At 38.4% G+C, this 18,611-nt stretch overlaps 1 protein-coding gene across 1 annotated transcript; it reads left to right on the top strand.

Moving 5' to 3' along the window:
• The first annotated feature begins 990 nt into the window (after positions 1-990).
• LOC140227844 (L-serine dehydratase/L-threonine deaminase-like) lies at positions 991-17,760 on the top strand. Its single transcript, XM_072308238.1, has 7 exons — positions 991-1,149; positions 4,831-4,870; positions 12,204-12,343; positions 12,896-12,987; positions 13,681-13,911; positions 15,771-15,895; positions 17,570-17,760. The coding sequence occupies exons 1-7, from the start codon at positions 991-993 to the stop codon at positions 17,758-17,760; spliced, it is 978 nt and encodes a 325-aa protein (XP_072164339.1).
• The last annotated feature ends 851 nt before the right edge of the window (positions 17,761-18,611 follow it).

Below are 18,611 nucleotides of genomic sequence, written 5' to 3'. Positions count from 1 at the left end.
ATAGAGTGATACATATTATGTCTTGACAAGGTACCAACAATTATTCCAGTATGTGGTGCTATTATTACATGTAGAACTTCCTGGTGCTGTGTAATGAAGAGCAGTAATGCTCGGCATCACACCGTAAGTTTGATAAAATTTAGTTGACAGCCGTGAACCGAAACTTGCAGATTCATCAAGAATTCTTTTTTATGGTTCTTACCGTCAATGCTGGTCAATGTAGGCCAAGAAGGGGTCCTATTTGCTAGAAGTATAGACCTAGTATGATGATGATGTTTGTTTATTTCATTTGATTGTACTCGATCCAAGTGAATAGTCGTTGCCACGATTGACTGCACAGTTCATACGGATATGTATTTCAGACCTCAACTTACTTTCAAACAAAAAAATGAACAAAAAAATGTCATTGATTTATGTCCAGATAATATTTCTAAGCTGATTCAAAATTTATTCAAACATATAGACATAAGAAATCAACCATTGATGTTTTTTCATCCCGTATCAAGCCACATTTTGGTGGATATATCAAACGTAATTCTACGATTTGTTAAGAAGTCTACAAAACTGGTACATCAAAGACTAAGTACACGCCCACTTCGTACCTCCCCAATTCGGCCAGTGGCAATGCGGCGTGCGATAAAATTAGCATTTCGGCAGACGCTCACACTATGCCAGGCATTGCACATTGCCACGCGTCTACGCGTTAGGTGTCTATTCTACGCAGCTGTCTACAATCACACGAGTTGAGTACGGAGTGTCTGCATGTTGTCAGGCTTGTCGGACGTCGGCGGCTTATTACCTGCTGAATTACCTCTGCATCTTCCCTCGTTTTGTGAGCTATTCTACATGCAATAGTCAACAATCACTACCACAGCCACCAAATCGATCGCATACACGTCACGTTTTGACACTTCACAAGCTCTACGACCACAGTACAGGCTCGCCTAAATTTTTACCTCTCACGTCGTACGCATCCAGATCCAGGGCAGTATGTCTGCTGCGACAAATCACCAGTTGCATATTGCTACTCCGTTGCTGGAGAGCATTCCCATGTCAAAGCTGGCTGGTTCCCCGGTGTACATCAAGTGTGAAAACATGCAGCCGACAGCTTCTTTCAAGATCAGGGGCATTGGAAACCGATGCAAGAAGGTAGAACTAACTCTAAAGTTTAGGCCTACATGAATTAAAACAGATGCCATCTTCTTGTCTACTAGGGACACTAGCTGTCATAAACTTATAATTTAAAGTAGGACCTATAAAGTTTTCACAACCTGTTTCTTATTTAATAAGGCCTAACGCTGTTAGATCTTTGGATAATCATATATCTTATGGCCTATAACATCCATGCCCAAGTCGCCTACTCCTGTCTAAGTATTGTAGTAAATTATTTTAGCAGTTCCTACATATTTCTATAGAGCTCTACACTCACTAGCCACGAATAGCGAGAGGTCTAATAATGACGATATAGTATAGATGTCTATAAGTCAGAACCTATGTATAAAAAATGAATAAAAAACATGATGATGGGGATATCCTCAATATTGTTCAATATCTGGATAACCATGATAACCCAGCCCCCCCCCCCCAAAAAAAAAAGAGAGAGAGAGAGAGAGGGAGAGAGAGAGAGAAATACAGAATAGCAGAATTAGGAGGAGGAGGAGGAGGAGGAGGAGAGAGAGAGCTGGCAGAAGAAGAAGAAAAAAACAAACAAAAAGAAACAGCTTTTTGATAAACTGCATACAAATAATTTAAAATCAAAATATACTCTTTATAGGCCTACAGCCTGTTGAAGATTACAAAAGAAGACTGTTGTTAATTGAACATTCTTGCCAGAAGCTGTAAATCTGTATCTAAATTGCTGTATTTTGTGTGCATCTTCCAGTCTTAAAGGGATAGTATAGTATTGGTGGAGATGAGAATTGGGCTTTTAACTTTTTGTGAGATACCAAGAAAACATAGTACAGAGCATACCATTTTAAGAGGAATTCAAAGTTTCTTTGATGAAAATCGGGTTAGGAATGACTGAAACATCCAAAAACAAAGTAAAATAAAGCAATCGTAATAAAGTGTGGGTCCCACACTTTATTAGAATCGCTCTTTTTTGGATATCTCGGCCATTTCAAAACCAATTTTCATCAAGTAAACATACTTATTCCTCATAGAATTACATGTTCTTTCATATTTCACAAGAGGTTTTTCATTATTTCACCAAAAATGTTAGAAAACCAAAATTAAGTCTCAACCAAAACTGTACAATCCCTTTAAAATGCAGGCTTCATGCATGGAAGATGAATGCATTAATGTTTTTGTGTGGGAATGCTACAACGTGTAGGCGGTGGCCACTCCACCAATGAAGTCGGGTTAGCACCATGCTCTGACTTTGTGATGATCAGATGAATGTATCAAAACAGAATCTTTCACATGTATGAGTTGTGACTCTCTCACACATGGCACACCCATTCCAATGTCCTATCCGAGGGACAGAGTGTTTTTGCCTCAATTACAAGAGGGGTTGGTAATGGTATTACATTGTACATGTATGTCTTTATACACACAACATTGCTCAGAGAGACTCGGGAATTGAACTTTGGTCCTTTAAGAATTGGAGTCAGATGCGCTACCGACTGAGCTAAATCACCGCTCTCGATCATAAAGAGATTCTGTAACTAAAATGACAGAGATTACTTCTTAAAGGTTCAAACAGTCGTTTATAGGCTATAAATTTACGTCTCAATCTACAGACTGCATTATTTAAATGGACTTTAACCCAGCTGTTGACTGTAATTTAAGATCACAATTTAAGATCACTTAAACTTTCTTTGCCAAATTCCAAAGATCAGCTCTAGGTAAATTGGGCTAGCTAGGAACAATAAAACAACCTAATATTCTGAATGATGGTCCAGAGCTACCGGTATGTAAACTGACATTGACCTCTCGCCTGAACTACATTGTACAAATGGACTTATATTGACAGTGGTGCCGAAATAGACATCACATCTCACATACATGTTCATCGTGTGGACAATCATGAGTCGCGATTGTAATCATCTTTGGTCAGAGACCTTTTAAATGCTTGAATGCAAAGAATAGTTCACTTTCAGACAATAGAAAAATCTCTCTTGTAATCTTGTTTGTGAATCATGTTTTTAATCTTGATTTGAGTTCTGTGGTTCAAGTTTGTACATGCTTCCTGACCCATCAATCAAACCTGCAAAGCAGGCACTAGCTAGTGCAACGCAGCTAGATCGCTTTAAAGTTTTGTACAGTTTGGGAGTGGAGGTAAAAATGTACACTGTAGGGTTGAGCTATACATGTAGCTCTGCTTCCTCAATCAATGTCAGGGGCTGCGGAACCGGTGGGGGGCTGGGGGGCTGCACCCCCCCCCCACACTTTTGGATCGTGAAAAAAAAAAAAAGAAAGAAAGGGGAAAAATTGGGGGAAAAATCACACTACCCGAATTTCTCACAAAAAGTGTGCTTCAGATCGCTTTATCTTGATTTCAATACCGGGTAACGCAAAAGCTCCGTCGAGTGGGGCATCCCCCTCCCACACCCTCCCCCTCTACCTCATTAGACTTTGTGAATACACACAGATGATACACAGTACGTGGAATAAGAGCTAAATGCCGTGATGTTCCTGAAAAAAAAAGTCCAAATCATTTCCATACCCTGGTAAATATTTTTTTTTTTTGGGGGGGGGGGAGCTAGAAAAAAATCCAAGTATTGCACCAAAAGTTTCCACCAGATCGCTGAATTTCAGGTCTGAATATGTAAAATCACCTGCGTGTGGGAGGAGAAATATCCCTTATACACCCTCGTGAGCATGCCTTTTCTGTTTGATTGCTTAACAGACAATGTTCATGAAATTAATTGTAACAATATATTAGTACAAGAAGTTTATTTAAATGCTCCCACTTTATAGGCAAATTGTTCAATAGTAATCCGTGCATCAAAATATCCTGCTACCTTAAACAAGTGGGGCCGTTTCAAGTCGATAGAAGACGGAAAAGCATCAAATTGCACCATTTACAACATAAAAATGCATTATCCAGGCTATGCCGTCGGTGCGTCTAAGCGGGGGGTTTCAAGTCGATAAAAGACGCAAAAAGATGCATCAAATTGAATCATTTACAACATCAAAATGCAAAAAGTTCTCCCTGTGGGAGGGGGGAACATCCCCTCCCACACCCTCTCCCCTCCTCCCCCCCCCCCCTTCCCTCCGCTCGCTCGGGCTCGGTCACTTGGCTCCCTCGCATAGTAACCGTCGCCCTCCCAAGATCACAAGATCATTATCCAGGCTGTGGGATTTCATGTTGTAATATTATCATATTCACATGTATGTTGTTAATAATATAAACTCAACTCAATTGTTATTGGACATTTGAATGTACAATCTTGACTCTGGTTTACTGTGATACAGTACAGACGTTTGAAACATCGAGGTTGTATTTCAGTTAACTTTGATGTTTTTTTTTCTTTAATAATAATTTTCATATGTGTGTTGTATCCACCAGCATATAAATATGGATCACAAGGAACAATCAGCACTGGAAACTGAAAAAAGATTCCTTTCATTTGTAGCCTTGCGGCTATACTGAAAATACCTAGGTTGCTTGCATTCTTACGCAGAAGCAGTCAAATGCATTGCCATTTTACCTCTACGTGGATGACTGCCTGTATTAAAGTGTAGGCATGCAGCTTCTGTCAGGGTAAGTTTACCTAGCACAAACAAATTCTGTATGAACAATTTGGTTGTTTCCCAAACAAATGAAGTGCATATTCATGATAGGCGTATTATTAACCTGTATTCCAAATTTTCTACCTATTTCAGGCACAGGAAGGAGGCTGCACTAAGATAATAAGCTCATCAGGTGAATATGATTCTGAAGTAATTTAGTACATATGACATACATTGATTCTTAGTAATTGCTATTTGAATGCACGCAAATCAGTGAAAGCAAGTTCTGTCTTGAGCCATTTCAACCTTTATTGACTCAGTGCGTGCTTAATTAACAGCCAAAAGAGTTCAAATTAAACATCTGCACAATCGTGATAAGTGTCATTAACCAATGTCACTCAAGTGTCCATAGTTCAAGTGTCAACTGGGATCTGTGTGTACAACTATTACGTGAGTGATTTGACAATATGCTGTGTCATAGGCAAAGCTATAAAGCGGTATATTTTGAGAGCTGCCATTTGTTTGTAATCTCTCACACCTGTTACCCTTGTTTGTGCACTATACATCCTACAAATTGTAGTTTCTCCCTAATTTCTTCACTATTTCATCAATTAGTTCATCAATTTCTTTGGGAATTTTACTGCAAAAATATCATTTGTTCTTTGCTAAATTGGTAATAATATATGTTTTCACATAGCATTCAATTTTGATGAAAGATGGACTATAAAGATTTCACTGAATGAGAAATTGCCAATTTGAGAGAGAAAAATCTTCAAAAATGTATTTATAAGCAAATCAATGCTGTTTCTAGGACTTGTTAATGGTTACAATGTAAGACCCTTGAATGGTGAATTATGATAGTAGAGTGGTCAAAATAGTTAAAGTGAAGGTTGAAGGTGTTGTAATGATTTGAGTATTCATGACAATGCATCACAACAGCTGTAGTGATTACACTGTCAGTTGTTGCAATCTTAAAGACAGTCAAAGTGTTCTTTGTTTTTAAAAACCATCATAATGAATGCCATGACCCAGCCATAAAACATAAAAATCATAGAGAACTGTTTTGCTAAAAATAACAAAGAGGAAAAGCCAGCTATTTCAAGGTTTTGTAATATTCAAAAACATATTTAGTGCCCAAAAATCAGATGGAATCTGCAAGGAACTGCACAGTACAAATTATGTAGAAGGGAGAAATGATTAGGCCTATGTTGAATTACTAGTAGAGCAGATAAGCCGAAGAATTGTGCAAAATTTGACTAAAGCATGAAACTTTCACCATTGTTAGTACATGCTATAAGATTAATCTTAAGATCGGGAGGTAAGTCTGAATTGACCTCTGATGACCTCTAGAGGTCAATGACCTCAAAATCTAAGAAAATTGATATTTTGCGTCATTGGTTAATGATAAACACAGTAATGATGTACTAAAACTTAATATTTGTCACAGTGAAATTGTCTTTATGTTCCACAGAGTCCTGACAGGTTTCTACCTTTGACCTCTGATGACCTCCAGAGGTCAATGACCTCAAAATGTCAGAAAATTGATATTTTGCATCATTGGTTAATATAAAACACAGTAATGATGTACTAAAACTTAATTTTTGTCACAGTGAAATTGTCTTTATATTCCACAGAGCCCTGACAGGTTTCTATCTTTGACCTCTGATGACCTTCAGAGGTCAATGACCTCAAAATGTCAGAAAATTGATATTTTAATGCGTCACTCATAACTGAAACACGATAATTATGTACTAAAAACTAATTTTTGTAAGAGGAATTGCCTCAATGTTCCACGGAGCCTTTCGAGTCAGATTTCTACCTTTGACCTCTGATGACCTCAGATGACCTATGATGAGGCCAATGACCTCAAAATGTCAGAACATTGATATTTGGTGCAATTGGTTGATGACAAACATGATTTAGATGTTACATGTATATTCTTTGTATATATTTGTATTACAATTGAATTGTTTTCCTATTCCACAGAGCAAGAGAAATTACTCACGTGTCTCTACCTTTGACCTCTGAGGAAGGTGACAGGTCAATGACCTCAAAATATCAGAATATTGATATTCTATGTATAGTCAATGGTCAACTTTGTAATACCCGATGTACAATCATTTATGCTATAATAGAAGAATCTTGTCATTCCATGGAACATTGGTCATTAGCCTGTGCATTATATCCAACTTTGACCTCTCAGGACAATGAGAGGTCACTGAGGTCACATGTGTAGGCTTACCTGTATTGATGTTTGGCTTCATTGGTGTAATCGTAAATGCTTAATCATGTATACAAATCACGCACTGGTGTTTTGATCAAAGTATGTATGCATATTCCACAGAGCATTGGTTTATAGTAACAGGTCTCTGAAATGTGAGAGGTCAATTACTTCAGAAATAAGCTTAAGTTTCTTGAGTGATGGCAGTGACCTCAAATACAACTGTTATGTTTAGGTTAGTTATGTAGACTAGCAAATATAGGCAAATATGGCCATTATCTCGACACTCGAGGAAAACAAGGCCCACGAGACTGATATACAGAGTGTTTAATCTATTCAGTGTAAGTCTCATAGATCTTTTCCCCCCATTTGTCGGACTCATTATGGGACTGGTTTGCCTAAGTGTCAAGCTCATGGGCAATATTTGCATAGTTTCCAGCTGGTGGGCCTGTATTGGCCAGTGTAAAGCTGGTGGGTTGTTACAGTATGACTGCGATGAATGACTCATGGTCCTGGAGTATACAGTCCACAGCTGCGACATCATGGACCATCTTGAAAACTTCGACATACTGTGAGGCCCAACATGCATTCCACATGAAGCAATCCTGTGTATTGCAACTAGCTATTGCCATCCGAGACCTACCCATCAAGGGAATAGATAAGCATTCATGGCAAACCATGGAGAAAGCGGATTGTGCAAAATACTTTGGAGTTCCAATAGGAGGCTCAGCTGGAATCAAATCGCCACAGCAGCTTAAAAAGGTTATACTTCAACCAAAGACTCTCTCCAGACGAAGATACGAGTATCATAAAGTTCAGGTGTTTTGCTACTCCATGCCGCTCAGGACTGTCCTGGAATACTTGCATGCATGCATCATCTGGGATCCATTCACCCAGGTGAAACATCATGAAGTTTGGAATGATCCAGAGAAGATATGCACTCTTTAGCTGCAATGACCATCATATGCAAAACAAGCAGTGTTACAGCCACACTTGAAAAACAAAACAAAGCAAAACAAAACAAAACTACAATGGCAATCCCTGTAAGAAAGTACAGCTCAGGCAAATTCAGCGATGATGTTCTGCATCAAGAACCCCACAATATTCACTCTGCAGGAAGTTGTGGCTCTATTGCTGCATTCTTCAAAAAGGGCAAATGACCAAAAATGTCAGGCATCATTTGCAAGAACACAAAGTAGGCCTACTCCCAAAAAAGGTGGCGGCTACTCTCGGCCACTGTCTCTTGTATCTCTTTGAAACGCTTCAGGAGAGAGATACTCAATATTCAGCTCTGTTATTAAAGATACATATGTCTCTCTTTTTGTTTTTGCATTTGTTTGTTGTTTTTTGCTTCATATAGCTCTTTGGATACCTTCTTTAACCAATTAAGGAAAGGCTCCATGGCAGAATATTACAAGATTACACAGTATAATGAAGAAGAAGAAGAAGAAGAAGAAGAAGAAGAAGAAGAAGAAGAAGAAGAAGAAGAAGAATAGGAAACGAGATCTGCTGTCAATGATGCAGAGCCAATACCAGTCAGTTCCATGGCAGATCTTAGTCGGCACTGCAAAGGTTTGGATGTCTCTCTCTGTTGACAAAGGATATTCTAAAGCTCCAAGTAAGTCCATGGGGTGGTTTACATTGTCTGGGCATAGAGGGTTGGGTTGGGTATATGAGGATATGATGCTTTGTTATAACAATTAGGTCTGAGATATCTATTTTTTATGTTTGTTTTGACCATCCCGCATGGATCTCCAACGAAAAGGAATGATAATGTGTTAGACTCAGCCGCCACCGTGTTTTTTCAATAGATTTTTATATTACAGTGTAGTTGAGAAAAAAGTAACCGCTCATTGTCCTAGATGGAAGTCAAAATTGAACTGTGTGTGGAATACTCTGCATACAATTTTGGACACACACACACACACACACACACACAAAATGCATTTTTTTAAAATATAATTATTATTTCATAAGCAGCTGGCCATTACAAACCAATGAGACCAGACATCAATATTCTTACATTTTGATGCATATCTTTCAATATCCTCCAGGGGTCAGAGGATCATCGGTAATGTTCATGTAAGGGAAATGAGTACACGCCTTTTGAATTGCTCACTTTTATTGCTATAGAAATACACAATATGTGCATCATGTCAATCATTAAATATTGTATCAGTTTCATTTTCAGTCTTGGATTATTTTTTCTATGTACAAATAAAATCGTGGCAAAGTAAACAACTTTCACATCAAAATATAAACGAGAATACTAAAAAAGAAATAGATGTAATAACGTGCAAGGCAAATACCAGGCCTACATCATCTTAAGGTATACAGGTGAAGGAAATCACCTTATTGATAAACAATTAACTTGACTGGGATAGCGACCACTGAACAATATTGTTTCTTAAAACTCTCTCTTCTTTTCAACAAGTGGAATAAAACACATGCACATACTGGGGCATCAGTTTGGAGGAGGGGTGGGGTGGTGGCAGGGATACGAGTGTAGTTGACCCCCACCCCATTAAATTCTGAGATGTGGACTATGTTTTGTTGTTGTTAGTTTTTGTTGTTTTTTGTTTTTTACTTTTTAGACAGAAAACTGCCCAAGTTTTTCACTTTAAGTGTGCATCGGATTGTTAAAATTTAATTCTGAAATGCAAAATCTCCCTTCTGTGAGAGGGGATATCTCCTTTCGATAGACTCCTTCCCCCTGCTTGGTTCCTTCCACTGATATAACATATTTTAGGGAATGATAATTTCCCTTATTCTATGAAAAATGTTTTTAAGAGATATTTTTATTTGAATTCCAAAGATGAAAAGGCTTTCCTATATATGCACGATTGTTCATTTTGGAGTGCAAGAGGCATTTGCCCTGCCTCCCGAGAAAATATGGGAGGGGGAATGGTGGGGACATAAAACTTTGCCTCCAAGTATTTCCTGAGATTGAGATTTTTTTTTCTTCACTTTTCTGACAGAAAATGAATTGTCACTGAACATTTCAGCTATGGTATGCACCAGATTAAAAGGCAGAATCTCCTTTGCATACCCCCTCCCCCACACTATCTTTCGTTATGTCCCCTTCCATATACGCTCAGTGCTTTTGTCCCATTTTTTGTTCTATATCATCACAAAGTATGTACTAGATCTTTAATTTCAGTTCCGACATATTAAAGAAAATCCCTCTTGTTGGAGGGGGTGGTGTATCTTTCAATTAACAATCCCTCCTCGGTTTCTACCCTTAGATTAGGTACACTCCTTTTACTCATAATTTCCCAAATATTCCATCATAAATGTGTATAACTAGATTTTTTTTTTTTACATTTCTATTCTTACTGCAAAGGCTCCCTCGCATGGGAAGGATTGGGGAACAGCCCCTTTCATACCCTCCTCTCGCTGTATCAACCTCTCCTCCATGCATTGATTATGGCTACACATTTGGGTATGGACTTTTTTTCTTCAAAATGGTAGTTCAACCAACAGTAGCACGAGATCATTGAATTGCAAACAAAAGAATGCAAAAGCTCCATAATGTGGGAGGGGGATACCTCCACCCACATCCTTCTGTCGATTGGTCTTCCTCCATAAATGGCTGACTTACTACACCTTTTTGATATAATTTCGAGGTATTCCTTCAAAAGTGCCTGTGTGCCAGGTCGTTGAATCTCATTTCTCAAAATACAAGAGCTCTGTCGAATGGGAGTGGAATGCCCTACCCTCGCCAACGCTGCGCTTGCTGGGTTCCCATCCATATAGACTTGGTACACCTTGGTGATCCATAATTTTCCAAATATTCCCCAAAACGTATGCATCAGATCCTTAAAAAAAAAAAAAAAAAAAAAAAAAAAACTTCGTCTTTGGGAGGAGGGTAGGTGAGATGCGCCCACACCCCATCAACTTCCGTAAGTGATGACGCACACATTAAACAAGAGCTAACACTGAATCACTGATTTCAGGTCTAAACCTGCAAAAATCCAATCCCCCACCCACACCCTCCCCCTCCCCCTCCGCTTCATTCCTTTGCACCATGAACTTATGCTTTTACATATTTTCCAAGTTCCCCCCCCCCCACGTGAAAACATATCGACACCCCTTGCTCTGTGCACATACCCGACTTAGATAATTACCTGAAAAGTTCTGCGGAATGAGTAGCCACTTTTTTGGTAACAGAAATGCATGGTTTGTAAGCCCTACATTATAAACAATTATTAACTATTAACTATCGCAATATCAATATTAACATCCTCACATTTCATTCGAGGTATTTGACCTTGTGTGATTTTCATAGGTGAACGGTAATGGCTCGTTAATAAACAGGGCCTACGAGTGCTCTCTAAAACATCATCATGTTTACCATTGATGCCAAACTATTCTGATACTTTGAGGTTATTGACCTCTCGAGATCATCAGAGGTCAAAGGCAGAAACTCGTCTGTGTGCCTTGGAATATGAAGACGATGTCATTGTACACAGATATGCTTGTTTTGTACATCTTTACCATGTTTGACCTTTCACCAATGATGTCATACTTCAATATTCTGATATTCTGAGGTCATTGACCTCTCAAGGTCATCAGAGGTCAAAGGTAGAAACCTGTCTGCTCTTTAGAATATGAAGACAATTTCATTGTAAGACAGATATGCTTGTTTTGTACATCTTAACAATGGTTACCATTAGAAAATGACATCACAGATCAATATAATATTTTGAGGTCATTGACCTCCAAAGGTCATCAGAGGTCAAAGATTAAAACCTGTCAATGCTCTGTGGAATCAGAAAATGGTTTCCCTGAAGTATAGATGCCTGTTTAGTGAATCATAACCACAAATATCATTCACAAATGTCTAAAAACATCGATATTTTGATATTTAAAGTTCATTGACCTCTGGAGGTCATCAGAGGTCAAAGGTAAAAACCTGTCAGTGCTCTGTTGAATCTGGAAATGATTTCTCTGTGGTATAAATGCATGTTTAGTGCAACATAACCACATATATCATTTGCAAATGTCTAAAAACATTGATTTTCTGATATCTAAAGTACATTGACCTCTGGAGGTCATCAGAGGTCAAATCAGACTTACCTCCCGATCTTAAAATAAATCTTATGGTATGTACTAACACTGGTTAAAGTTTCATGCTTTAGTCAAATTTTGCACAATTCACGTGATTTTGAGGGCTTATCTTCTCTACTATACATTGTATCTATGTTTTTAATGTCTTTCAAATACTCTTGCATCTGCTTAAATGCATTTATGAAAGATACAACATCTTGTACATCTTGTTCTTGGTTCTTCTCCAACTTTGCAGGGGGAAATGCAGGCATTGCTGCCGCCTACGCAGCCAGGCAGCTGGGCATGGGAGCCACTGTTGTAGTGCCTGAGAGTACCCCAAAGTTTGTGGCCGGAAAACTGGAAGAACTTGGAGCAGATGTCATCGTCCATGGCAGGGTACTGTCTCCAGCTCTGATGATTCGCTCTGACATATTCATGAATACGATCATCGGTACCTTGTGTGTCAGGGAGAAATATATTGATATACTGTACATGTATATAGGGAGCAATACATAGTTTGGCTACATAGAAGTTGTGTTAGTCTTGCTTGTAAATCACTAAAAGTCATTAAAAGTATGGTAAGCTTTAAGATAAAAATTGGGGGAATACATGTACACTTTTTTCCAGATATTGCTCTCTCACCATGTCAAATTTGATATGTGAATTACTTTCATCATGCCACTATAATAACTTCTTCCTGGTTATTATTACTATTTTCATCAATATCATTACCATTATCAGTATTGTTAATTTCAGTAATCACAATGGAAATATGGTAGTACGGCAAATTTATTTCACAAGTAGTTCAAGTACCATTATTTGCTGTGATCATAGTAATTATGAATATGGCAGTGATTAGAGTGATGAAAATTGTATTTATCATTGTCGTCGACATCCTTAGCATTATGATAAAAGATGGAGTTCTTGATGTACATGGTCCACTTGTAGGTGTGGGACTTTGCAAATGAAAAAGCCCTCCAGCTATTGAAGGAGGACCCCGCAGCTGCTTACATCCACCCCTTTGACCATCCTGATGTCTGGTGAGTGTAATTCAGACAATAGCAGCAAAAAATAATTAATAGAGATAAATAGATAGTAAATAAATGAATAAATGAATGAATGAATTAATTAATGAATTAATGACATAATGATAATAATCAATTAAAAAAATAAATGAAAATCAAATTAAGATTAATATTACTCTGATGTCACATGCATGAGAGTTGATAGAAATAGGATTGAAAGCATGGAGAAAAGGACTTGTCTCATCCAGGCTCTCTGACACAGTTTTGATCCTTTGAGTTTGATGATTTTCAGTCATTTCACTGAGTGGTTTCAGACTTTCAAGAGAGCTTGTTCACAAATATGTTTTGAAAAATAACAAAATGACATGGCATTGCAAATCAAAGGAGAAGGGGATAAGTTGAAAGGAAATACTTTTGCACCAGTTGAAAGACATCAAGCCATGGTGAGGAGCAAAAACTGTGTACGAGGGCCCCCGCATATGGTGGTCAAGCACGCAATTGTTACATCCTACGTCTCATGATATAGGCAGGTGGGTATACAGCATGTTTAATACATGCTAGAGCTACATATATGCATTTAATGGGCACACGTTATTTGTTTTGCCCCTCAGTCAACACATCATTTGTCATCATGAATCCTCGTCTATTCTTTGTTCTGTCCTCTGTATATGACTTTCAATGTCTTCCTCAATTTGTTTAATGTACCAGGGAAGGTCATGAAACCATGATGGAGGAGGTGAAGGAGCAACTTGGCGGAAAGAAGCCGGGCGTGGTGGTTACTTGCGTCGGGGGCGGGGGCCTGCTGTGTGGGGTGGTACAGGGTCTGCAGAGGGTTGGGTGGGCCAACGTGCCGGTGGTTGCCATGGAAACATTTGGGGCAGACAGCTTCAGTGCTGCAGTGAAAGCTGGGAAACTTGTCACCTTGCCAGATATCACAAGGTAAATTTGTGACCCTGCACCCCAAAACAAACAAAAAGTCGCCAGACATGAATTTTTAGTTAAGACCATGTTCTGCAAGAGCAGACCTTAAGCTTTAAAATGATGTATAACTCAAATCGAATGGACTCTCCTAACCTATCTAAATATTGGAAAGAAAGCACAAACTCAGGAAAAGTGTGAACTGAGAAAAGAGGCTCTGAAGTACAGTGTCTATTCAAGCACTTAATCTTTACCAAACCGTGCTGGCTGTGCGATGAATGGGACAAAAAACAGGAAGTAAACCACAAGAGTAACAACAATGAAGGGATTATCAAATTAAACTGAAATTAAGCATGCCTCATTAACACATTCTGTCTATAATTAATGCCAACTTTCAAAGCAGTAGCACTATCCTTTTAAAAGTTATTAGAGTTGAAAGTGAAGAGTGTGGATAAGGATTTTCAGAAATGAAAAAGGGATTCTAAAGACACACCTAATCACACTATTCTACCAAAAATGTTCGAGATAAACTGCTAAAAAACACACTTTCCTGCCTGTTTTATGATACCAAATTTTAGCATAATGTAAAAGAAGACCTGCTCTTTCAGAAAATATGAAAAAGTCAAGTTCGGCTAGGTTGACCCATTTCACTTATTTTCAGTCCTCACGCACAATCAGTGTGTGCGACTTTATGTTCGTTAGATATCACAAGGTAAATTTATAAGATTTACTGCATATTTGTGTGTGTGTTTTGGGGGGGGGGAGGAGAAGGTAATTATTTCTCTTTGTCTATCCCAGAGAAAAAGATCCAAATAATGCCATAATTATCTTTTTATAATATTGTTACATCATTACCCCACTATTACAACTTTGCAGCCTTCTACTGAGTCTCTTATCCTTTGAAGGAAGATTTCTCTAAATTTACTCATACCGCATACTCTTTTTATTGCTAATATAGAGATCATCACCTTTGCACCTCCCCACAACACACATTGTGTAGTTTATCCCAGTATAGCTTCTTGGAGTTGCAAGAGGAATAACCTCATCAAGTCACAAGTATCAAGTAACAAGCATGTGGTGTACAATGTACACAGCTAATGTTATAGCTTCTGTTTGAATGTAGGATCAGTGATAAATAGGATAGTTTTTTGGACATCAGAATTGGTGGCCACTGGCATTGTTCCCAGGTGGTGATGAAATAATAATGATAGATCATGAAAGTCTGCTGCTAATATGATGTTATAGGAAGAAAAAAAAAAATCAGTGAGTAATCGAGCTTTTTGTAGTGTAACGGATGACCAAAAGTGAAGTTCAAGATGTGGTGTACTTGTAGTCTAACAGACAAAGAATTACCAGGTTTAAGCTTTTTTCTTTCCTCGATACAGTGTCTGCAAATGTCTCGGTGCACTCACTGTTAATTCCCAGTGTCTGAAATACGTACAAGAGTGCCCAATCATATCACACGTCATTCCTGACAAAGATGCCATTAATGGCTGTCTACGCATTTTAGGTATGTATTACATATTACTGGATGCTGCTCCCCTGCCTGCAGCTTTGACCAGTCTAACTCATTTTTGCGCCCTTGGTTTGATCTAATCTGTCACAAATTTCAGTTTTCATATACAGCTGTATTGCACTCAAAACTTTATAATCTGAGATTAAACAGCCTAATCACAGTCAAATACATGTCTTCATCACCAGAAAACAATATAATTTGTTTAGCTCTGCATTCTCCTAATACATTCATTCTTCCCCTTCAGCCTGGCTTCTAATGCTTTGAGACATTGCTCTCAGCTTGTAACTCAAACCCTCTGGTTTTTCTCTGTTCTTTGCCACTGCCCTCCCCCCCCCCCCCACCTCTATCTCTGTATGCTGTCCAGTATTGCCAAGACCTTAGGGGCTGCTACTGTGTCTCAACACTGCTTGGAGCTCAACAGCCAGCACAGTATTATCTCACATGTGGTCACTGACAAAGCTGCTGTAGAGGCATGCATGCAGTTGTTGGGTAGGTAGCGAGCAGCGTTTGGTAGTATATTCTCTTGTGAGAATCTCTAATCCCTCTTTGGTGCTTAACATTGTGCCTCAAACTTGTCTGTACTAGAATAAGGCATTCCTCTTCTAGCATCTAGCACAGCATTTAGCAGACCTCCAAACCATTTTAAATTTTTAGAAAAGATTCTGAATTTTGACCATTCCAAGCTCTTGTTTCAGGAGGAGTTTTCTATTATTATTTTTTTTTTTTGATAATTTTACTACATACGTACTCCAATGGGAACTACTTTTTCTTTCCGATTTTTGAGCTGAATCATCCCTATTTTTCAGTCAAAAAGGTTGGGAGGTCTGATTGAGTCAATGTTTTGTCACCCATTTGATAGTTCCTTGAGTGTAATGCATGTGCTCTATCCTGTATGTAGACTGTTGTTTAGCAGTGACTTTTGTGAAATGCATCCTTGCCAACCTGCCTTACATTGTGTGTGCACCTTGCTGTATTTATTCTATCACTTCATTTCTGTCATTCTTTTGTATATTTTCTTCTCTGCTGTGTGAAAGTATGCCATATGTACATCATTTATTAGTGCCATATTAAGGCTTGCTTGAGTTCTTTTGCTTTTCTTTTACAGATTAACAGAAACATCATATAACTTGATATAAAATACACTATCTCCAGTGTAGGGATTTGTGATCTGTCTGACACATTATTTGATGTTGCATGTATTTCGTTATTCCTATCTTGAACAACATTGTACACTTTAGTTATTCAAACTTGTACAAACTGAAGTAGAAATATGCCAAATTCAAAAACATCTGATGAATACTCCAGAGAATTGTTTAACTTTTGGATTTGGCATAACCCAGTCAGCAAAATTTCCATGAAAAGAAAATGTTGTTGTTTTTATTTTTGTTAAGTTTTCATGAAGAGATATGGAATGAACAAACTTCAGAAGTCATGCAATCTCATGTATCCACAGAGTATGTATGAAAGCCACAAATAAAGCACCAAAATCATACATCCTTGCAGGTAAAAATGAGGGGGAAAAAAGACTTGCAGAAGAACTACATGATGTTGTACTAATATATTTGATTTTACAGCATATATGGCTGGAACTTTTTCTGCACTGGTGTGATTTTGTAGAAATAGACAGATTGTGTACTAAACTTTTTTCATTTTCAACATTCTCAGCTCCATTTGAATACCAGTAATCTGATATCAACTTTATAATCACTTGTATTGTTACAACTGTATATTGTTTGTTTAGTAGTCAATGAAAACATTAAAAAGAGCTACATAATTGCTGGGCTTTAGTGTGATATACTGGTACAATATATGCATTTCTATAAATTTTGCGATGCATGCATAGTGCATAACCAATATTCAGCAGAGGCCCCAAGAGAGAAGAGCACAGCAGTGTGGATGAAAAATGAGCACTGCTGTAATACAATTGTACTCAGATGCATTGGAATAATTCAACATTGTATGTCATAGTCACTTTCAGAGTTAACTGTGTTTAATATATTTCTATCCTGTTACTTAAGGCAACTACACTGCTTATATTTGATGTACGGAATTAAATTGAATCATTAGAATAGACATTAAAAAAGATATACACATTGTCTTGTTGCCAATTTAAATCATGATGACATCTGGTCATTCTAACATTTTTTTTTTGACATTTCTCAGATGACCATCGCATCCTGGTTGAGCCAGCCTGCGGAGCGACCCTGGCCTGCGTGTACAGTGACGTCCTGGGCAAGCTAAAGGCAGAGGGCAAGTTGCCCCAGAACCTGGGCCCTGTGGTGGTGATCGTCTGTGGCGGAGGCAGTATCACCTTGGACCGGCTCTTGCAGTACAAAGCACAGTTTGATCTTTGAGGAATGGGAAAGGTAGCTTAAATCAGATCCATGGCTTGATGTTGCTCCACGGACTAGACCAAGTGCAAGGTACAAGTCAAACCTGTCTGTAGTGGCCACCCAAGGGAGACTAAAAAGATGACCACTATTTACAGGTGGCCACTATAAACAGGGTCTTTGACATGGCCTTCCTCTCAGAGGGAGTTTTTCTAGTGGCCATATGTGGCAGGTGGCCACTATAGACAGGTAGCCGCTTTGATAGGCAGGTTTGACTGGAGATGTGCGGGGGCACACGTGAGTGGGTTGTTGGTATTTTTGGCATACAGTAGGTAGCGTGTCATGTGCAAATTGTATTGTGTAATCCATGAACTACACAGTGTGAACTCTGGATAAAGTGTCCAGGTACATTGAAATGATTAGAGTATAAAGACATGCTGTCTGATTCAATCTTATCCGATATGTCTCATTTGACACTTTCTGGGGCAAAACTAACCGTTCAAAAGCTGAGAAGAAGATAATGCTCCTTTGCCGCTCTAGCGGTCTGTGGCAGACAGGGGGAAAAGGTTGTGGCGTTTGCGATATAATTACACAGTTTGTGATATAGTCTCATTTCAATAGCATATAGTAAAAAAAAACATTTATTGGAATTGCGAACATATGGTGCCAATTGAAATTGTTCTTTATCTCCCATTTCCGGTGCAGGATGACAAAACTTGGTTGTGAAACTGAATGATAAGAAGACATAACAATTAGAGTTATGATTACTAAACATATTATTTTCTTTTTCTGCTTGCTAGAAAAACAGGGAATTGACCCCCTCAGACCCACAACCTCAAAAGGTCATTGACCTTGCACGCAGACTAGATGGTCAA

Source organism: Diadema setosum, chromosome 4 (assembly GCF_964275005.1).
Source record: "Diadema setosum chromosome 4, eeDiaSeto1, whole genome shotgun sequence".
In the NCBI taxonomy this organism is placed as follows: domain Eukaryota; kingdom Metazoa; phylum Echinodermata; class Echinoidea; order Diadematoida; family Diadematidae; genus Diadema; species Diadema setosum.
This window is presented reverse-complemented; position numbering and strand designations above follow the sequence as displayed.